This window comes from Festucalex cinctus, chromosome 16 (genome assembly GCF_051991245.1).
Source record: "Festucalex cinctus isolate MCC-2025b chromosome 16, RoL_Fcin_1.0, whole genome shotgun sequence".
Lineage (NCBI taxonomy): Eukaryota > Metazoa > Chordata > Actinopteri > Syngnathiformes > Syngnathidae > Festucalex > Festucalex cinctus.
Genome location: NC_135426.1, coordinates 13,852,344 through 13,876,022, shown reverse-complemented (window position 1 = coordinate 13,876,022; position 23,679 = coordinate 13,852,344). Strand labels below are relative to the sequence as shown.

The window sequence follows — 23,679 nt, the reverse complement described above, 5'->3', positions numbered from 1 at the left end:
CTGCACTAGAAAAATGTTGAATAATTTAACAATATGGCATATTTTCACCTGGCAGCCTGTCTAAATATTGATATTTTCTGTGGCAGTTCCAAAATATGCCATTTATGTTTCTACAGTAAGCAGTCGATGATTGGGAAGTGACCTGCAGCAGTTCATAAACTCTGGGGAGAACTTAGTCGTATTTTGTAACGGACGAGGTGCTGCAGGGTAGCCAGTACGAATGGCTCCATTGACAAGTTCTGTTGCCTTGATTTTAACCTTTAACTACATCAAGGTCGTGCATTTTTCGTATGATCTAAAGATGGTCTTTTAATTGTTTGTCTTACATTCGAAATCTGCTAATCAGTGGGGCTTGAACATTGCAAACACTAATACTCCCTTTGGGGAGGAGAATAGCGATAACAGCTAGCATGATTGAACACGTGGGTGTTTTGGTTAAAGGCCCAGTATGCCGGTTTCACTCAGGAAAATGCACTTTTTAAATACAGGATGTACACACTTTAACTTTCTCTCAGTCTACACATCTGGGTTTATGTTAATCTTTGGTGGTGATTTCGTCCTAAACCCCCACCCTCCGCCCCCCAGCCTGATTATTATTATTATTATTTTTACTCACTCACTCACTCACTCACTCACTCACAGAAGCTTACGTGTGTGAATGAGTCAGTGAAAAAAAAAAAATCTGTGTGTGCTTTCAAATTGCCGCGGGAGTGACGTCACGCAGCTGACATGTTCGTCCGGCCCCGTTTGCGACACGCCACCCCCCGCTCTGCGATTGGCTGGAGGGGTGTAAATACTGTCTTTCCACAGAAACGTCCTGCTTTGGCAAAATACAGGCTGGGGGCGTGGGGGTTTAGGACGAAATCACCACCAAAGATTAACATAAACACAGATGTGTAGACTGAGAGAAAGTTAAAGTGTGTACATCCTGTATTTAAAAAGTGCATTTTCCGGAGTGAATCCGGCAGACTGTGCCTTTAAGGTGTCTTTTTAAACAAGAGAAAGAAATAAAGAAAGAAAGAAAGAAAGAAAGAAAGAAAGGCGAGAGAGAGAAAAAGAAAGAAAGAAAGAAAAAAGAAAGAAAGAAAGAAAGAAAGAAAGAAGAGAGAGAGAAAAAGAAAGAAAGAAAGAAAGAAAGAAAAAAGAAAGAAAGAAAGAAAGAAAGAAAGAGAGAGAGAAAGAAAGAAAGAAAGAAAGAGAGAGAGAAAGAAAGAAAGAAAGAAAGAAAGAAAGAAAGAAGAGAGAGAGAAAGAAAGAAAGAAAGAAAGAAAGAAAGAAAGGCGAGAGAGAGAGAGAGAAAAAGAAAGAAAGAACGAACGAAAGAAAGAAAAAAGAAAGAAAGAACGAACGAAAGAAAGAAAAAAGAAAGAAAGAACGAACGAACGAAAGAAAGAAAAAAGAAAGAAAGAAAGAAAGAAAGAACGAACGAACGAACGAACGAACGAACGAACGAAAGAAAGAAAGAAAGAAAGAAAGAAAGAGAGAGAGAAAGAAAGAAAAAGAGAGAAAGAGAGAAAGAGAGAAAGAAAGAAAGAACGAAAGAACGAAAGAAAAAGAAAGAAAGAAAGAACGAACACTTCCCATGGGTGGCATGTGATTGATGGCAGGCAACAGGCTCATAACAGACACTGAGGCGTGCAGTGATGTGGAAAAAGATCAAACTAGATTTAATAAAATATTGAAAGGAATATTTTCAGCGGATGAAATGAAGGCTTCATTTTCACTGAATTTGCCCTCAGGCTGGGGACTGTAGGCCAGATGGCAGCAAGTATGTGTTTATTAGAAGAAAATAAAATATCTTAAGATCTTGAAGGCTTATTAGGAACCCCCACCTGAGACCAATATGGGTGATTGATCCCTGATCCTTTTGGCCCACATCTGTAAAGCAACTTAAAATGGATTCTAATTCTGTATAATCCTTCGCTTCTCTCAGCAGTATTCGCCGCCATTTACATTTGGTGAGCTTAACACAATACAAAAGTCGTAACCAGATTTATAAAATAAAATTAATCCTCCTTGTTGTTGTACATTTCGACAAATGCTATCTCTACTGAGCTCTGTTTAAATTGACCTACAAGCCCTCCTGGAATTTGGCAAATTCATTATAGGACAGGAGAGGGATCATGTTCTTTCGTCCTTTCCTCTTAAATCCTCTTTCGGATCTTCGCTAAATAAATTTGCTCCAATGGCTCTCAGAGAACAAACAGTTGGCCAGACTGATTGTCTTGCCAGTAAGCACGAACTGCTGTGGATGAAGGACAAGTGAATCTCCACCATCCTAATGTTTGTTGCCGTGGTCGCTAATGAAGACAACTAAAAAGGCTGGAAAGCTGTGATTCGAAACACGTCTGTGTGGAACGAAGGTCAAGAGAGGAGAGGGGCAGGCTGGCAGTTTACTGATGATAGCAGCACATTGGTATCGACACCCGGCGCTCACTGGGGACAGCGCATCTTATCTTTGCAAAGCCGGGGAAGACAGGAGAGATGGGAGTATGGGGGAGATAATGGGGAAGGAGGGTGAGAGTGGAGATATGAAACGTAAGGCAGCGTCGCAGCTAGACACCTTGCCAAGATGACCTATCTCCCATCCAAGGTAAGAGGCATGATGGGAGCGCCTAAACACGACTCTGCGTCATAAGGAATGTCAAGACTCCGCAGCCCCTCGCGTCATTTTAGCCCAACTGCTGCTTAATGGGCCAGCGCAGGCAACAAACGGGAATGTCCAGATATTTCAAGGGCGCCCTAATGGAGTTTCAAGCCACCGAAAGAAGCAATCCTTGTCATTAGAGCTGGGACACACCGCCCAAGGTCAGGGGCAACAGTTTGGTGTCAGAAAAAGTAGTTTTATCCCCGTCAAGATGCTAATGAGACATTCTTACATGTGGTCCCATTTGCTTAATGTGCTCCAACAGACGTGGGCTGGTAAAATAAACAGTCTTTCACCCTTGGCTGGAAGGAAACGTGTTCTGGTGACCTCTTAAGAAAGGATATTTAATGATCCATTGCAAGACCACTAATGATAATGTTATGCCCTGCATGCACACATTCTTTTGTTGGATATTAATTGAGCCGAAGACAACAGGGCAAAATAGTTCAGAAGAAAGTTTGATGTGTTGGATTCATGTTCCTAGGTCAGCAGTTCTTAAAGAAAGTGGTTGGACTAGCGTGTAATATGAATTCACATGTATAACGGAACTTATGGTGTTCCACAGGGTTCAATTCTGGTACCTCTGCTGTTTGCATTGTATCTGCTGCCCCTGGGTTCCATCTTCAGAAAACAGTAGTGGTGGGATGGGAGTCAGAATCCAAACTGCATGATTTGCAATGCCAAGTTGAACAATTCTAGGCCAGCACAATTAGCTATGTAGCTAAAATAAAGGAATGTTTCACCTTCAATGAATGACATATTTTCAAACTTTTTCCATATATCAGGCGCTACAGTAGAGGCTGGGGTTACGTCATGCATCCATTAGATGGTGCTGCGCTAAAGAGAATGTCAACAAAACAGTCAGATAGGTCAGTCAAACTTTATTAATAGATTACAAAACAGCTTTCTGACAACTCCATTCACTCCCAAAATGAATAAACAGCTGTTTTGTTATTTTCTCTGACGTAAAGCATTAGTATTAGCTAGCGATCCAAGATGGCGGGATCTTCTGCGCATGCGCGTCACCGATCGTGCAGGGTCACCGATAGCGTCTTGACAGCGAGACCTGTTGCGGCTCAATATTGATCCATATATAAGGCGCACTGGATTATAAGGCGCATGGTCAGCTTTTGAAAAAATTGAAGGCTTTTAGGTGCGCCTTATAGTCGTGAAAATACGGTATATACATGTATTGAATTTGAAAATTAAAAAAAAAAATGCCATTTTATGTTTCATTAAAGAAGGGTTCGGTGGATGTGCAACTGGTGGGGTTCAGCACCTTCATCAATGTTAAGAACCACTGTCCTCGGTAGGAAGTTATAAGGCCTCGGCTGGCAGCTGAAAAAGAAATCTACCCTGGCCGTTGTGTGCCATAAATCAATCAGAATCAATAAGGTTCTTGCTCTGACGTGAACAAATAAGCCTTCAAACAAATCTGATTGAGTCCTCTTGCTTGGCATGGACACGTGTCAAACAATTTGTTGTGAAGCTAAGCCAACGAGAAGATCAACAGCCCCTTGGATAAAAGCAGGGGCAAAACAAACAATAATAAAAAAAAAGAAAAAATGGAACGGCTGACAAATCTCTTGATCTCCCCTCTCACTCTTCACAGCTCTGTTTATTGGGTGTGTTTTTGGACCTGGAGTCATCTGTCGATCCCGCTCGTAAATTGCCTTTGTCGATGCCGCCGTCCAGGCGGCAGAGCTGGCAAACAAAAGCCCATTCACTTGCAATGAATTGAGAGAGAAGCTGAAGACTAAAGGGGCAGATTTAGTGACAATTATTGACCATCCCCGATTGAGTTAGGATTGAGCTTGCCTGCCTACCCAATGCATTGGCTATTCTATTGTTGAAGAGAAATACAGGAAGACGAAGCTACCCAATTCCCATTTCTTTTTCAGACATCTCAGGAGCAGACTTGTGGACAGAATTAATGAAAACTCCAACCTCTCTTTGTATTGTAACTTCATGTGTGGGGGTTTAGACGCAACAAAGCCATTGTAAACATAACAAGCTGTCACTTGTGCAAAATGACCCATGAAAAATGGCTATTTTTACACTTTCATAACATTTCTAAGTGAACCACTTCCCACAAGAGGCACAATTTCATCACTTTTGTGGAATTATCTCTCATGTGTAAGCTGCTGATGCTGTAACGTCCAAGTAAGCCACTGTAAACGCTCACATTCCGCATCTCGACTTACACTTGCAAAACTATTAAAGGAGGGAGCACAGCTTATAACGTCACTCACACACACTGACAGAGGCGATTACAGATGCAAGGTCAAGAGGAGCTAATGTGACTGCCTGAAAATGTGGTCAGGGAGATCCTGAGGTGCTGAGCAGGTCAAGCCGAGATTTGTATAACAGCACGGCATACAGTCCAGTAAGGAAGTTTGTGATGAATTTGTTAGTAAAACATCAACACGAGCAAGCAAAAACCTTGGGGAGACAAGTGAGACAGAAATTATTGTTTTGTTTCATCACAGGCACATTGATTTGTTTTGAGGAAGTGTTTGGAGCCAAACAATGTGCGCCTTTTGATTTTCCTCAGCAAAAATTAACTTCCCACCTCTGCAGCAACAAAATAATAAAATAACCACCCCGCGCTGTTGTTGTTTTTTTTAAGTCCAATAAATGTTGCAGACACTTTGTTTGCTTGTTGGGCAACCGCTGGGGTGGCCGGGAGTCGTCTGCAACACTTTCTACTTCCGACTTTAGGCTAAAGACAATTACAATTACAGAATATGACAACAGGGGCCTAAGGATGCTGTTTTCATGTTTCTGTGAGTAAGTAAAGGCACCGCGAGAGGCAAATTATACAGTTTCATCGTAACCTGGATTCCCTTCTTTGTGTTTATAATGTCAAAAGTTGACTTCCTGGCGCTAAACAAACTGCAGTGTGTTAATTGGTAGACAAAGAATGATGAATTATATCTCGCAGCTTGTCCAAACACACCAAATCCAAATTGTTCACACAGTCCAATAAAGGTGGCATAAATCCACCTTTCAGCTACTTTAATTAGTATTTTTTATTATTTTTTTTTAGTCCAGTCTGCAAGCCAAGTGTTTTGTGTATGTCAATCACGCAGTTGTCATACGTTAAGCCATTTCGGCCGAGAGTGCATTACCACGTGTCTACCACTAGAGCTTGGGGCGCTGTAGCACACTTCTACCTTGAAAGCCGGGAAAGCGAATGTGCCATTTTGTTTTGACAAATTCTCGGTCTCTTAGGAGATGAAATGCATCGGGGTATACACGTGAGGTTGACGTGGGCCTCGTAGCATTTTCTGGAATTTCATTTTCACATTCATGTCTGACGCAGCTTCGCGGGAGTTATATTGTTACGGTGATAGACGGCGCGCTGAGTACTTCGACTCAGTGGTACCAGTCGACAGCGACATATTGTTAAAGACATGTTTGTAGACACTTAAGATGAAAATTTTGGCAGCTTTCGACGAGCAATAATTACTACTCGATTCCACGAGGTTATTACAACTGTGCTCCGGTGTTGACCCGCAGATGCGACACAGTTGTTTGTTGATTTAAAAAAATACATATTGAAGGCTTTTAACAATAAACTTAGGTTTGTGTGCAAGTCACAGATGTAAGCGCTCAAATGTTTTTGGAATTATTTTTCTTTCTGCTTCAGGGTCTGAGATATCAATTATGACATAGGCATTGACATGATTGTTGAATTTCCAGTTTTGAATTGTCAACCAAGATAACATTTAGCATTAGCTAAAGCAATAAGACAACCACCAGGTTGACTATCGATTGTATTTGTTAGAAATATAGTTCTGGTGAGTATTTATTGTGAATTTGATTTTCAGTATTGTAGTTTCCCAGATTTAAAATTTTGAAAACCTGATCATACCATCTTCAACACAAGTGCAAAATGAATGGAAGAAGTGAGGGAGGAAGTGCGACATGTCGGCCAAAAGCGTGACAATGACACGCTGACCTTTTCGAGATGCATCATCGCCAAAGAAGACGTGCCGGTGACAGTTTGAGCTCATGACTTTGGAGCTGATTAGCAAAAGGAAAACAAACAGACAAACCACTGACGACACACTTGCAGCAGCCACCGAAGCTTCCAGCCAGGTGCAAAGACGAAAAAATGCGAGTAGAATGTAAACACTCGGGAAAACAATCTTCAACGCAAACAGCTTGTCTTCCTCACCACTGTACAGTCTTCATATGGAGCACGGTGACAAAACAGTATGTCATCTTATTGCCTTGGCCCCTTTTGGACCTGGAAACATTCCAAACGACTAGCCTGTTTTTTGTTTTGTTTTTAACTGGACTAAGACACAAATGTGGAATTTACTCAAACTGCAAACAAGGGGCTTGTACGGGACTAGAGCATTTTTTAATATAGTGTATGTATTCAAAGCCTATTCTGATTTTATATTTGAAGGGAAGAAGAAGAAGAACTGGGTCATTTCCATTAAAGCCTTTGAAGCTCTTATCGTCAAATGTAATACATGGGGATGAAATGAGTAGGACAAGGAAGAGAAACATACTTTTTATAATGCACTCTTTCGACTGTTGAATTAGTCTTTACAATTCGGCTCCTTTTTAATTGACTAGTATTTAACTCCTCAACACCAAAGCTGTGTGCAATACGCTGCTGTTCATTTGGAGACCAAATGCAGCTTTAACTTGGGAGGACGTGGACAGCGCGATGTTTATTTAATGCGTTCTGCTTTGCAATCTGATTGCATCTTAATCTGATCCCAGAGTGCATTCTGTGGATGCAGTCATTGCATTAAGGAATCCGCTCATCAAATCCTAATCCTGTATCAAATCCATTTATGTTTTGCCGAAGAGACGAGAGATACGAGTAAGTAAATGTTCAACGGGTTACTGGTCATCAAGAGTAAGTACAAAAGTGAATCCAATTATTAGCATGCAGCATTTTCTGGATTTTATGATCCACGTTAATTAGCACGGACCGCTAACATTATTTTTTCATGCTTTGATGGATTCTATTCAAGATGTACAAAAAATGTGTGGATTTGGTGATATTGTGCAAACACGAAGCACTCCAGATTATTTTTCTAAGAACACCTCTTAAACATTTGTTTTACTATAGCGCACATTCAGTCATCGGCATATCACAAAGGAGCCTTGCAAACAGTTGTTTTGTTGACAGATGAACGCTTTCTTCGCTTGTAACTGCCAATTAAAATCTGTCCATCTGCCACGCAGGATGACTGGCACTTTGTGTACGACACATGCGGCATTGGGATTGGTACAGTCTTTGCATCACATCCCACACAGACAGCTGGGCAGAGTATTATATTCATGGGCCAGATCAGATTCAGTTCTTCAAAGATGGCCACGTGAATTGTTTTCAAAGGCTTCCGTAGACCATATTGATCTGAGAAGCCGGTGAGACGGCCACAAACTCAAGGAAGCACACATTTGAAAAGGTCAGCGCGAAGATCCTGGCGAGGAGAAGAGGAGATGAGAGACGGCGTCGTCTTTGACCTAGATTGGCTGATAGGCTTCCAGCACACATGGTGGAAAAATAAAAGCGGCTGGCAAATGTCCACGATGTCTCTGGAGCCCAGACAGATAGTGTGTAATACGCTGCTGCTGATGTAACGCAACAATTCAACGTTATTGCTTTCGAGCATCGGCTTTAGCGGCCCTGCGGAGTGACCTCCACATGTGAAGGTCAAAGGCAGACATCAGAGCCGGGAGGTGATTCAATTGCCTCAGACTTGATTACAGTCTTACAGCACCCTTGCGACTGCATCATCAGGTGTCATCCATCATTCATGACGCTGCTCATCTGCTTAACGACAAACACTGAAAGCTAAACTAGCACCCTGTCAATAATGTATGAGCGCGGAGGTGGCGTCCAATCATCTCAGCGCAGGGCCAAGGAGCAGACACCGAGCAGAACAATCTCCTAATTAGCTCTGACCAAAGTAGTGCTAACGCAACTAGCGTAAGTGGACTGAACAGCGCATGAAATGTGCAAACTAACCCCGGAATCACCCCAATCTGTCCTATCCTTATCATCGTCCAAACCTTGAAAGGGCAGCTGCCAATAATGTGCCGTTATTATTTTTTGGTTCCACTCCACAACTGTTTATTGTACTTTCATTAGCTGGGCTCCGTCATTCTAATTACACCGACATCTTTTGCAGAGGATAAAAGTTAATGAGCTTTTATGAAATAATGACGTGACCTTTTTATTTATTCATTTACACCGACGCCTCCCTCGCCTTGCCTCGCCTCCCTCCACGTTTGGTGGAACTTCCCTTGCAGGGTCCAATCAGATGGCAAACTGGTGCCTTGATAACACTGTGTCCTCATAAATGGGTTTAACAATGAAATTTCAAATTTAATCAATGACAGATAGTCCCATCTTCCATCAGCATTTTGGGTGGAGAAACATTCCCATTCAAATCTGGTCTTCCAAGCATTCACCTGTTATTTCCTTTTTAACTCATTTGCTCCCAAAGACGTATTTATACCTTTTTTTTTTTTTTTTTTTTGCTAGAGCAGTGTTTGAGGCTTTGATGAGGTCTCTAACCTGAAGAGGTCGCTTAAAGCAATGGTAGTTGTTACTAAATACGGCCATCAGGTGGCAGCAGAGTATAAGAGATCAAATCAGGGCCACGTTGCAACAAGCTCTTTCCCCCAATGTTTTTGACACATTTGTGAATAATGATGAAACTTAGCTGTATTCTAATGCTAATTGCTGCACAACGGAAACAGATACAAATATATATATTTTTTCCTGATGAAAGAGGAGATTCTAAACTTTCTTTTGTTAGGTTCCATGTTTTTATGGTAGTAACACAATATTCTGTGGGCCTTACAAAATCAGTCAAAATCCTGTAAAACGAAACGGGGTTGCTTCAGTCAAAACAGATGGGAGTGAATGAGTTAACACTCGAGGTTGTAACTGAAGACACTTCCACTCAAATTAGAGTTAAATTAACACTTGGGAGAAAGTAAAATGAAAATTTTAAAGAAAAATTTACTGCGATTGGCTGGTAACCAGTCCAGGGTGTCCCCCGCCTACTGCCCAGAGCCAGCTGAGATAGGCGCCAGCTCCCCCAACCAACCCCCCACCCCCCCGCGACCCTTGTGAGGATTAAGCGGTCAAGAAAATGGACGGATAGAAGAAAAATGTAAGGGTTGAGGAACAATCTCACGACTTTCAGCTTGGGAGACACTTGTGCCACTCTACCACATGAGCAATGCCACTCCTACTTTTTGTTTATACCCAAGAAGAGACCAAAGGCATCATTTTTGGTCTTGAAGTTGCGAAGATGTTGACATTGCGATATAGGGAGTAGATTGGCTATCTCCCAACCTGAAGTTCTGGGTTTGTTTCCCAACCATTGAGTGACTTTTTTTCCCCTAATTTTATTTTACTCTCTTCCAAGTGCAAATTTTGCTCTATTTTTGAGTGGGACCAAATTTAGTTCAAAAATTAAAAATTCATTGAGATGATGAAAGGCTAGAGGGTTCAGGGTTCAAAAGATACGCACCTATGAATTGGCCAATGAGCTCCCAGTGTGCACATTTCTAGTTTTGGAACAGCTACTCAAAGAAAATGAAGCAGATGTGAATGCACCCTAATTCCGTTCATTACAGTACTGGAGTCATTTGACTCTGCTCATTAAGGTTCGCGCTTGAGCACATCTAATGCCCCTTGTAGGAGTGATATTCACCAGCCACACTACACAAAAGATGCACCGCTGCAAAAAGGGTGTCCAGATGTGTCGTGAACCAGTTGAGGTTTCAAACGGTCACAAAACAGATCCCTTTTTGGGATCAGAAAATGACCTGGAAGCAGACGTGCACATGCTCCGGTCAAAAGTCCGCAGTGCAGCGTTTAGCCTGTGGCCATACTGCGGAACTGCAGCCCTTTCTACGGTTTGAGGGCATTCATTTCTGCTTCAGACGTACACATTATCGACCTAAAGCAGCCCGTGTTCACATCTGGGTGGCCCCCATGCTGTTCTGTTGCCTGTTGAACTGAGACATTACTTGCCCCCTTATGCGGATGTGGCAACGACCGCGTCAGCTTCGCAGCTTCTCAATGAGACAGCAGCCAGCGAAGCATAAGGAGGGAATACAGAACCAAGGAGTCGGAACGAGGGCTATAACGACGCAGCTACTTTTTTCATTCTCGTCCGCAAGAGTGAATGTGAAATGGGCTGTAGGCGTCATGCAAAGGGACAGTGTTCAGATGGGTCAGTGAGTCGCCAAATAGGACGTTTCCACAGGATGCGCAGTGGGGAGAAGCCGACATATATACAGACAGGGAAAAGAAGAAGGTTATTGGACCATTCTAACTACAGCAAGTGAACGGGAGCAAATATTGATGTTTCTTTCTTTTTTTCCATTCTTCTGAAGACTGTGTGCAAAGGTTTGACAGCTCAAACGTGTGATTGTCTAAAGGCAACAGGGACAATTTCACATTCATAAAAGTATTTTTTTATTTTATTTTTTTTAAGATTCAACTGCAGTAAGATGAATATAAACATGTCTGCCAGAGGGTACTAGACCAGTGGTTATTAACCTTGTTGGAGGTACTGAACCCCACCCATTTCCTATGTGCATTCACTGAACCCGTCTTGATTGAAATCTTCATGCAGCTCAAGGAAGAGTTCCTTTAGTTTTGCTAGGTAGCCAGTTTTGTTGGACTAGAACTTGGCATTGCAAATCATGCAATTAGGACGCCGACTCCCATCACTCAACTCAACTCTATATTTATGGAGCACTTTAAGCAGATGCAATGAAAACAGCAGAGGCCCCAGAATTGAACCCTGTGGAACACCATACATTCTGTTAAACATGTCAATTCATATTGCACCTATTTTTGCTCAACATAATACGAAGAGATTACAAATATAAAGAAATCACACGACGTACCATCACAACAATCACAAGTCGACTACTGAGTGCCCCACCTGGGAATGACTCACCGAATCCCTGGGATTTGATCGAACCACTGTACTTGATGTATAACGAGACAAAAAGACATTTTCCTCATTTTACCTTTGCAGGTTCCCCTCCATCACTAGTGTCAATAATTTAGCAGGATCAAATGCTACCTCTCACTCCGTGCCCGTCTGTGACACCAAATTTACCGGGGAACCCCGCTTTTGTTTTGATGGGCTGAGCTGATGGCGGGCCCTCCAGGAAGCGTGCCCCCGCCTCCTTTCAATTTCTTAAAGGAGCGACTCTGTGAGCGATGGATGTGTCACAGACTTTCACTGCAGTGAAAGTTGACTGGTCGGCGCCTCGCTGCCAAGTAGCAAAAAAAAAAAAGGAACGAGGGGCTCTGGAAGACACACAACAGAAGGGACTTGACTGGTCTGTCACACAACAGGAAGCTTGATGTCTCTTATATGCAGGTCAGGAAGAGTCAAGCGTATAATGCTGTCATGTTTTAGCCACCAAAGCCTTGAGCACAGTCTCCAAACGCGCTTATCCTCGTCTGTCTTCTCTAAGTATCTGACGCAGAGGCCAAGTCCACACAAACACTGCTAGTTGTTTTTTGTATGTACGTTTCTATGCTGCAGATGAGAAAACAAACTGTACTTGTGCTTTAGTCAGCGGCAATAAGTGAAGATATCACATTAGATTTCCTGCACAGTGATTACAAAATTGAACTAATTGTGTTTGTCTTTCTGTGTTTACTTGTTTACGCACTCATTTAGTTCCAGATTGTGCTGCAAGGAGAAGCAAGCAGCGTTGGCTGCCACATTTCACGCCAGGCCTCTCGGAGCCACTGAGGAGTCCAGACTGTTATTTCCACCTCAGTGGTATTCTACCTGATTGCTGGCCCGCTTGCTTCCCTGCTGCCTGCCACCTGTGTGCTGCACACAAATATTCACGGGCTCAAAAAGCAGGCCATATCGCAGTAGTTACTTGGTCGGGTGAGAGACAGTGTAAACGCTTCCATCTTTAGCACAGGATGAGTGTTTAGAGATCACGCTAGGTTTAAGTTTGTTTTCATGTCATAAATGTGTTGCAGATAGCGATTCTTCCCAGACTTAGTTCAACATTAACACCCCAGTGGAAAAGGATAACAGGATAATGCCAAGGTTGATCCTCCACTAGCGGCTTTGTGGGTTGTGGGATTTGCGTGTTGTTGTCATGAAAAGCATCATAGGGGATTTAGTTTCGGCCGCTAAACAAGGCCCAAATAGCAAAGTAAAACATGGTGGCATCACAACCACAGTAAGCATTAACATTCACTGCCAATGACAACTATAGACGTCAAAATCAAAGCAAGCAGCCAGTGTTAATTTAAAAAAAAAAAAAGAAAGAAAATTTAAAATTACAATTTTAATTAAAAAAAATACATAATTTAGTTTTGGTTATAGTCTTCTGACTAAATTTAATTAAAGCCTTAGTCATAACTCAGTCACCTGATTGTGTTTTAGTTTTAATCCAATTTTAGTCAACAAAAATAAAGAGCAATTTTAGTCGACTAAAATTGACTTTTGGAGGCCGAGTCCCAGTATGTGGTCTCAGTAAGACTAAGACCGATCACAAAAACGTCAACGCCCGTGTTGTAGGGTAACAGGAATCTTTTCTGCGCACGATGGTAGCACTTAGCAATGAAATTGTTGTCATCGTTGTTATTAATAACAACAATGATTAATAACTATGAATGAAAACAATGAATAACTAAAACTGAATTCAAATTTCTTGTCAAAATTTGCACTGGCTGTTTGCTTGGATTTTTGACGTCTATAGTCGTCATTGGCAGTGAATGAGTTAAGAAGAGTATTGTTCAGGAGGATGAAGAAGATGGGAGCTCCACCGGGAGGCGGCCTGTAAACACATATCTGAGCGTACCTTTTATTGATGGTTTTAGCTCTGCAAAGCCAAAGAAGATTTTTGTGCGCGCGGTACTACTGCAAAACAACTATCAACGTCAATCAGTCCTCACCGCTTAATATTGCACGAAGGCGTCAAGTCGGAATGCAGGGATGATGCGGCTAGAAGTCCACCAGGGAAGATAATCCACTCCTTGTCTGCACATGTTCCCGCCATTCCCCGCTTGAAGGGTAATAAGAGAGTCGGCTGTATAGCGATTTCATCAGACACCAGTCCTTCTTAGTTATTGCTTGGGTGCATGATTGTCAGCAGCCGCCGCCGACTGAAGATCCCGTCGCAGCGGAAATGAAATGACGCCCATTTTGTTTTTCATGAAAATGAAAGAGGAGTGGTCTGCATTGTTGTCCAGTGATGTTGGTAAGAGGCGTCATTACGGAAAAGGCCTGAAAAGGTCGGCTTCTTTGACGGGAGGGGAGTCGCTCCAGTTACAGTACTGCAATTTTCAGGCGATCAGAATACTTCTTCACATTCACAAAAAGCGTCTACAGTGAATTTTTTGGGACAAATATACCAATATAATTACTGACTTTGTATGACTTTGTTACTACGACGGAGCTAATTTAATCCATGGCTGCACAACAAGCATTGTTTATTCAAACTCGGAGACGTGCGTGTTGTCTGTCGGCTTAGAGTCACATCGGAACAACAGCTGGCAGAGGCAACATGAGGAGAAGTCGTGTCCATTGTAGAAAAAATAAAAAAATAAAAAACTTGGCACCCGCCCCCTAGCATAACAAGATTAACCCTATTTCCGTGTCAACGGCATTTACAGCGAAATCGTGTAATTCCAAGCATCCGGGATGACCTCTCCTCCCAGACGTATCGCCTGGCAACAAGCCTGCACAGCCAGCGGGAGAAGAAGAAGATAAAGGCTGACCAGCGCCATCTTTAGCGGACAACACGTCCTTCTCAATTCAGTTTGCATCCGGGTAAAAAAAAAAAAAAAAAAGGAGCTATGAGGAGACTGAGTCAATATTTATTTATGGCCAGCATATGTCAATGTTTATGCTAATTTGTAATGAATTGCACTGGCTGTGAAATAACGTGTTACAAATACCGGCTGTTGTAAAGAGATAGACAAATATTGGACAAGTAAGGTTTCAAACACAAATACTGTAAACAGTATAGTACTTAAAGTCCCGGTAAAATGAAAATCTAAATTTGAAGCCTCGGGTGGCTGGAATTTATAATGTTATGGGGCTTTTTTATGGAATCAGAATCCTGCCAATACTCAAAACCGTTTTGAACCTCTGAAAGTTTGTGGGTGAAACACTGTAAAATTAAATTAGGGGGGAAAAAAAAGGTTGTCTTTTTGAATGATTTAATATGCTTTTTGGAGATTCAAACCCACTTTTCAGGTTTGGAAACATTTTTTGTTAAATATTTTTAGTTTACAGGATTCAAAAATGGAAAACAAATAAATGCCTAGGGAGAACAATGCCAAAACGCCATTTTTGAAACTTGGCGGGTGACCGTTTTGAACCTCTGAAAATTTGTGGGTGAAACACTGAAAAGTCATACTTTAAAAAATGTCTGTCTTTTTTTGGCCTTTTTTTTTTTTTATTATTATTTTAAAACTTTTTCAGTGATTTTTCAGTCATTCAAAAAATATTTTTTGGAGAATCAAAACAATTTTTTGAAGATTGAAAACATTTTTTCAGTCATACAAAAATGTTTTCGGAGATTCAAACCGAGGTTACGAGGTTTCGAGTATTGGCAGGATTCTGATTCCATACTTTTTCAGGCCACAATAACGAGGCGCTCTAAAGTGCCCACGGCAGTGCGAAGTCTGGCTGATATGTTGGATCAACACACACTCGTGCTTCCATCTTCTCTGTGACTCATGAACCACAATGAGGCACTTTCTCTCCACGACATGCACACACTCATGGCCAACAACGAGGCGCTCTAAAGCTGCCATGCCAGTGAACTATCCAAAGAGAAGATTCATTTTTGAAGCGAAGGCATATGTTGTAAAAATCTGAATTTTCTTTACAGGGTCTTAAACAAACTTAAGCAGCCCTAAATCAACAGCGTTATTTTCCCCAATGAGCCACTAACCAGCGTGGGATTTGAGTGACAGCAACACAAGCAGGAGGTACTTTGGCAGCCGGCGCTCATTTCCTTTGTAATTTGGTGAATGCGGCGCCGCATTAACGCCGTAGGCGGTCCTGTCAGTTGGGACTCACATTGACTGAATCTACAAATCTGTGATCAGCTTTGATTGGGGAACAACAAGATCAGAATGCGAACGCGACCGCACGAGCGAGGCGACTAATAATGATGAATAACTTGCTTTGGATGTTGTCAGCTTGACCGCCAAGTGGGTGTCAGGCGCCACGCGAGCCAGACCACTTGCTCACTCCGCCGCGCGGTGAAGGACTGACAGCAGGATTTAATTGCATCTGACGGACGCTCGCCCGGGCGACCGCGCACCTTGGAGCCAAACGAGGTCTCACCTGACAGACGCGAGGGAGGTGCTGGGTTGGAAAACATTCGATTGACACCCTTGCTGGGGGCCACTCGTATCCCGCACGGCCTGCGCTCGTCAGAATTTAGTAGGATTTATAGGAATCAGCACATTGATTAGTAGAATGCTGACATTTGTGTCAACATGAAAATAGTACGGTTGTCATTTGGGGTTAGGGGTTTTACCATTGAGAAAAACAGGCTGACAAACTTTTTTTTTGGCTAAAACTACTTTTCGAAAATTGTAGCTTATTACTCAATCCTCGGAAACTTTAAGCGTGCCCATCACAATATTCACAAAGATGCTGACCCACATCCTGAAGTATCCACAACACTATTTTGAGAGGAAAATCAGATCATATGTTTTAATTGCCTTTGACGTCTTAGAGTTGAGAATTTTTTTTTAAATTATGCTCAAGTAGATAGAATAACTTTTGTAACAGTTTTGTCGGACTATGAAAACGCTCTAAATGATATCAACATCAGCTTCCTCTGTGGTGTTTCAAAGATATAAATATTGTATTTAAATTAGACGGAAATCTCCAATTAGCCATAGAATCTCTCCCTAAAATTAAGAGGGTTTGGGGTAATGAGTATGTATTTTCTTCCATTTCCAACCACAGCTTAAAATGTAAATAAAATCTGAGATCTGATGGGAAAATTGCACACTTTCCGCACACACATATTCATTGCAACGAAACTTATCACTAATTATTTTTGCTGAACCCTAACCTCGCCCACAAGTCTTTAAATGTTGATAGAGTATTTTGGACACATTTACAGCGCAAGCGCACTGCTTACCCTAGCAGCCCATCAGCCAATTATGGATAAAAATGATTTCCAAATGATGATTTCTTCATTCATTTAAGAGGGTTTGACTGGGTTGAAGAAATTTGCGTGAGGGATATGCGCAGAAGAAAACAATTCACAAGGTCAATATCTAGGTGATAAAACCGCCGGAGGACAATAATTTCCGACTAAATTAGACTTCTCTCAGTGCTCTATGACTTCAGTTTTAATAATGCGTCCGAGCTGTCGATTTGTCTCTCTCTGTCTTTTCCTCCAGACAGTTTTCTGTGTACCCTGATATACCATTTAATCTTTCATCCAGGGTAAAGTCCGATTCAGATCACCCCATTAAAAGTCATGTTTAGGGGTGTTAAAAAAAAATCGATTCAGCGATATATCGCGATACTACATCGCGCGATTCTCGAATCGATTCAATTAAAAAAAAAAATCGATTTTTAAAAAAAAATTTATTATTTTTTTTATTTTTTTTTAAGAGCTCAGAATTGTTCATTCGGTAGTCTTACCGATTCAACGTCTTATCATCATTGCCTTTTTTTTTTCTTTTTTTTTTGTGTGTGAATCGATTTTTAAACTTCCATTTTTAATGGAAAAATATTCAACAAAACGTCTGACTTCGGGTTAGGATTCACACCTTGAGCATGGAAGAATGTTATATGAACGGAACATTAAGCCTTAATATTTTATTTTAATGCTGTTCAAACATGAAACAGATTACAACCTCTATAAGACTGAAATTTCAGATAAATAAATAATACATTTTCATATAAATCTTACACTCTACAAGATTACTGATTAGTATTTTCTAAATTTGAATGAAAAAAAATCGCAACAATCGAGTTATAAATTCGTATCGGGATTAATCGGTATCGAATCGAATCGTGACCTGTGAATCGTGAGGTACTAGGCAATTCACACCCCTTGTCATGTTGTATATGACGTGAAGAAAAAGAAGAAGAATTACACAAAAATATGCAGGGAAAAAATGGAAGAGCGCACACAGCTTGCGCACATTTGTTTTGCCGAGACGTGTGCCTTCAAACCTGCTGTCCACGTTTTAGTCAAAATGAATAAATACACCAACAGTCCGCCATAATGACCCAATTTACAACCAAAGAACATTTCTGAAGATAAATTAAGACGGGGCGAATGATTGTCTCCTCGCGGTCGCTCTCTCGCTCCGTTTCAAAAGGACAAACGTTTCCTGCAGTCACTGTAGCGCTGCATTGGTATTCTGCTCTCAATTTAGCTTCTAGCCAGCGCATAGCAATCTGACACGGAGCACACAGACAGGCGGCGAGGAAGACGGTAAAGTGACGAAGATGAGGAGGAGGAGGAGGAGGAAGCAGGCAGACAGGAATCCACTGCTAGCCAGCGGTGACATCATTTTCTGCGCTATAAAGGTTGCCTTGAACAACAGTCGTTCATGCGGCAGAAGGAAACGAATTCAACAGCTTTGCGAAGCTACTCAAAGGTTGTTCAGCACTTCCCATGGCAACTAGGAGGGCTTGATCGGAATCAGGGTTACGTGGTGATTGCATTCTTGCGACTTTTTTGATCTGTCCAAAGCAATGTGAAAAGCAAAGCAAAAAGAGCAACAGCTATTTATAAAGTAAAATATATGGAACACACTAATTCACACTTTTTCAAAATTAAAACTCACAGAGCATTTTTTTAAGTTATTCAAGTATCAGAAATAAAAGTTAAAGTATAAACAAAAAAAAATGTCATTAGAATTGTAATTTTATTATTAGGGTGTCAAAATTAAAATTAAAGTTTGTTTAACGCCACCAAATTTTTGTCCACGTCAAAATTTAGCAGTAATAAATTTAATAAGAATGCATATATTTGTAGCGACTTGTACAGAATTTCACAAGTTACTTCATGTTAAAGATTAGATAGCTCTTAATATGAAAAGAAAAATCCACTGAGATGTCAACAATGTCATAAATGCAATTATGCCATCTAGTGGCAGAAAATGACCTCAATATCACTTTTTTTTTACAGTACATTACATATTTTTAATTTCAACACAATTTTATGAATTCTTCTGAAATTAGTTTAACATTTTCCCACTTTTATGTTAACAAGAGTATGAAACTTAACCAATTATTGTACATTTAGAACAAATGTAAAATTTGCAATTAATCGTGAGTTAACTATTGAAGTCATGCGATCAATTACGATTAAAAATTTTAATCGCCTGACATTCCTATCTATTATATTTGGTTCGTTTAGTTCAAAATCTGCTGTGTATGGCTCACGAGCAAAGTTACCTTGTCCTTCATGTTTCATTTTCATGACCTCAATCTTACCGGTATCCCAACCACAATTGTCCAGGCTGGACTATTTAGTGCAGATCGGGGGGAACTGTATTGGAGTTAGTACAATATCAATGTATTTTTATTCCATTAACCTTATGAGACTCATCAAAAGTGTGCCATAGGACCCCTGCTAAAAATACTGTCCATTCATGCCGACACTTGTGTTCCATTACGGATGATTTTCGGGCAGCAAAATCCATTTCAGAATTTGCCAGCGTGAGACAAATGGGTGGGTAGGGGAGGTAGATGTAAGCGCGGTGGGAGTGGAAGTGCTGACAGTGGTCAAAGGTAAAAAAAAAAAAAAAAAAAAAGAGATAAGTGGAGAGAGAGCAACGGAGAGAAAACGGAGAGAGTCTTGTTGGGAGGTGAAGAAGAGATGGAGAACCCAGATAGCCTTGAGAGGGGAGGGGGGTGCTAACCCAGCGAGATGGATGAATGTGCAGCGGAGGCACAAGCACAGACGATATGGAAATGGGATGTGTCAGGAAAGGAGGAAGGAGGAGGTCTAAATCATAACAGAGTTTGACATGTGCTGACAGCACAGGAGCACATGAAGGCGGTAGTCGCTGCTAAAGAGACAATGGGCCTGCAAACAAAAGAAACCAACAATGTTTGATATCTCCAAAACTCCACCATCTGTGCTCTTTCCAAGACTCATCCAGTCGCATCTATTTAAACAATTCTATAAAGACGTACGATGGAAATAAGAGGTGCTCCAAGAGAGCGAATCCATCCTCCGGGCCCTTTAACCAGAATTTAACCTCAACCTAATCTCACCGCCTCACACCAAGGAAATCGATCAAGTGCGACCTCAGTGCAGGATACCCAGAAAAGCCAAAAAAATACTTCATACATTTTTCAACAAGAAGCCAAATAAAAAATGAGTGATTTGCACTTAAACTTTCAGGCAGTGTGTTTATATGACATTATAATATTGTCAGGCCTTGCTAAAGGTCTCCGGTTCCATATGTAAAATCCATAACAAGAATGTAGAGTCTCAAACTCTAAAATTGTGAATTGCTTATAGAAGAAGAAAGATACTTTTCAAAGGTGGGTTGGTCCCTTACCTTCCTTGCAGTATTTCCCCTTGAAGCGGGTGTGGGTGCAGTCGCATTGAACCTCTCCAGACTGGATCGAGCAAAAGCCTCCATTGAAGCAGGGATTCTGTTTGGTGCACAGGTACTCCAGGTCGCTCTGGATGCCCTGGCTGTTCAGCAGGGTGGGTGGTGTCTCCCCCACCTTCAGGTTGGAGATCAAGCCCATGAAAGGGGGCTCGTACTTGACCGTGCTGGAGGTGAGCGCCGAGAGGCGTACGTCGGGCGGGATCCCCCCCACGAACAGGTCGCTGACCACCGCCATCTCCTTCCGCTTGGACTTCACCTCCGCCACTTTGGTCTCGCCGTCCACCATCAGGAGGGTTTCGCGGTAGTTGCGGGTGAGCAGGACCATGTGCCAGCGGTCGTCGTTCACCCGCGTCTCCATGTGCAAAACGGCCGGCTCGGCGCAGTGGATGGCGAAGCGCAGCTGGAGGCGCCCGCCGGCGATCAGCAGCTCCAGGAAGTCGCAGTTGCCGCCGTCGTCCAGGTAGAGGACTAACGCTTTGCTGATGTTGGTCTTAAGGCTGAAGCTCAACTCGCCGACCGAGCCGGCCTCCCAGCGCCCGTAGCGGGCCCACTGGCCGGGCGCACCCCCAAACTCCAGCGCCCTCACTCTGGAGAGCAGACTGACGAGAGCCAACGGCAACAAGGGCCAGCACGGGAATCTAAAGCCCCTTAACATGATTTAAGTTCTCCGAGTCTAAATGATGCAGAGGTAGGACCTTTTTTTTTTTTTTTTTTTTTTTTTTTTTTGCTGCCGTCAATATATTTGAAATGTGAGTAACAATTATTCACTCTTGGAGCTACACGAGAAAAAGCCTAGCAGGGGCCTTTTTTTCTTCCAATTTCCCAACGACTCAGCAGTTCTTTTTCCAGATCTCCCTGATCTAATTCTTTGTCCTTATCCTAACTCTCCTCCGCCTCTCCATCAGTTGGTGCCTCCAGGATTCTGAGGAATGGAACGAAAAATAATGGGGCATAAACGGAAAGGGGAGGTTAGGCCGAGTTTTTATGAAGCCTCTTGGTCTCTCAAGGACCAAAGCACTCCCGAGTTCAGTGGACAGCCATTCTTCTGTGGAGCAGGAAGAATTAGGTGCGTACGAGTCCCATTGTGACGGGGGAGAGGCAAAATCTGGGGAAGACAGACAAAACACATTTTTTTTAATGAAATGGACCTGCTTTTTGGGGGTGCTACCAACAATATGAAAACAACGGTCAGATATATACAGATGTGCATCTATAAAGCTTGATGATCCAAGTGAGAATTGTTTGGTCTTGGCTAAGGGTGTGCTCAAAAAATCGATACGGCAATATATCGTTGCGGGCCTCATTGCAATACATGTATCGATACACAGGCGTCAGAATCGATATTGCTAGTTAACTTTAAATAGGCAGTTAACGTTCTCCTTTGCAGCTTGCATTGTACCTAAAAAATTAAAAAAAACAGCAGCGTCTTTGAAGTTAATTGCTTTCAATTAATGCAAAAATAGCTCACCAGTGATTGGTCACTGTGTCTTGCTAAGAAAAATGAAAGCAGAGGAAGAATATCAACATTTATTTACTTATAAACTTAACATGGCACATGTCTCAATGTACCAATTTTCCGATATTTTGTTTAAGAAAACGAAATAAAATGTGTTACATGAAAAAATGCTGTTTTTATTTCCCAAAATATTTCAAATAAGCACATTTCAGAGCTGTAATTTTAATACTTTGATTTTTTGCTCATATCGACTCATGCCTATTGATAAATTTTCCCGGTGTGTCTGTGAAAACTGCTCCTTGCTCTGCAGTGCGTACACATTTAGACCAGGCATGCCGCTTGGTGGTAAACCAGAAGAGCTACTAACAAAAACATTTTTGTCATCCAGCATAATAAACATATCCTTTAGGTATACATATGACTGTTACTATAAAATGCAAGTAAATTAATGTAAAATATCGGGATATGTATTGCCTTGAAGATCATGTATTGGCATATATATGTATCGCGATACGTATCGTATCGTGACCCCTGTATCGTGATACGTATCGTGTTGCGACCCCTGTATCGTGATACGTATATCGTGACTCCTGTATCGTGATACTTATCGTATCGTGACGCCTGTATCGTGATACGTATCGTATCGTGACACCTGTATCGTGATACGTATCGTATCGTGACACCTGTATCGTGATACGTATCGTATCGTGAGGTTGGCGGCAATACCCAGCCCTAGTCTTGGCTGAGGTCCGTCTGAGCACTGTTGATGAATGTGGATCTCGAAGCACACATCTATGCTTCAGGTCATTAGTGGCAGCAAACATATGCAAACACGCAGCATTGAATCAAATGGAATTGACGGTAAAGTGCCGCCGACTGAGTGGAAATTTGAATAGATGGCCTTAACCCTGAGACTTGGCTCACGATTCAGACAGTCTTCCCTGACGTCGCTCCACTTTCTGCTCTCCTGACACTGATGGTGTCGGATTAAAAGCGCAGGCGGGACGGAAAGTGTGTCATCTGCATAATCAACATCCCAGAGGCGTGATGTTGATAGAGGAAGATGAGGTCGGACTGAGAGGTTGGAGAAAATATGTTTCTGGTTTTCTTTATCATTTAAAATTGTTTTTTTTTTCATGTATACTGTAAAGTTTGTTTGTTGAATTATCACTGTTTACAATTAATCCGTTTGTTTTTTTTATTTGATACCACGCGAATGCCAGGCTGACAGCGTAGCAAATGTGCGAGGCATAACAGGGCGATCAAATCTGTTATTGTCGTCACAGTCCGTCTGTGTTTGCTGACGAGACAACCCTCTGACATCCGAAAGCCTCTCGAATCGACGACTCAAACTGAATGTTTAACTTTCCCGTGTCAGGTTGGTGGCAGTCGTCCTGTTGCTGATTTTGTGACTGCCAAAATTCAAGGACACCGAAGAAGCTGAACAAGACTGGAGGCATAACTACCACTCTGCGGATGGCGCCCATGTGTGCATGTGCCAACGCTTTGATTGCCCTTGTGGAGTTACGGCGCTTCTCATCAGGGAGTTCAATTCATACATGCTTTTCAAATATTGTCATTTGAACCCAATTGAAGAATTTCTGCCATGTAAAAATGGAAAAACATATGGTCCAGACTAGGGGTGTGAATTGCCTAGTACCTGACGATTCGATTCATATCACGATTCAATTCGAATTTATAAATCGATTGTTGCAATTTTATTTTTTATTTTTTATTTAGAAAATCCTAATCAGTAATTTTGTAGTGTAAGATTCGTATGAAAATGTATCATTTATTTATTTGAAACTTCAATCTTATAAAGGTTGTAATCTGTTTCATGTTTGAACAGCATTAAAATAAAATATTAAGGCATAATGTTCCATTAATATAACATTCTTCCATGCTTAAGGTGTGAACCGTAAGACGTTTTGGTGAATATTTTCCCATTAAATATGGATATTT

General features: G+C 41.7%; 1 protein-coding gene across 4 annotated transcripts in view; it reads right to left on the bottom strand.

The window, feature by feature from the left end:
* LOC144003105 (neurexin-2-like) overlaps positions 1–23,679 on the bottom strand; it is a 392,228-nt gene that overhangs the window by 273,749 nt on the left and 94,800 nt on the right. For all 4 annotated transcript variants that reach the window (XM_077498936.1, XM_077498934.1, XM_077498935.1 and 1 more), the window contains one exon: positions 20,205–21,366. In XM_077498936.1, the coding sequence (XP_077355062.1) occupies positions 20,205–20,916 (712 nt within the window). In that variant the 5' untranslated portion in view covers positions 20,917–21,366. The remainder of the gene's footprint in view (positions 1–20,204; positions 21,367–23,679) is intronic.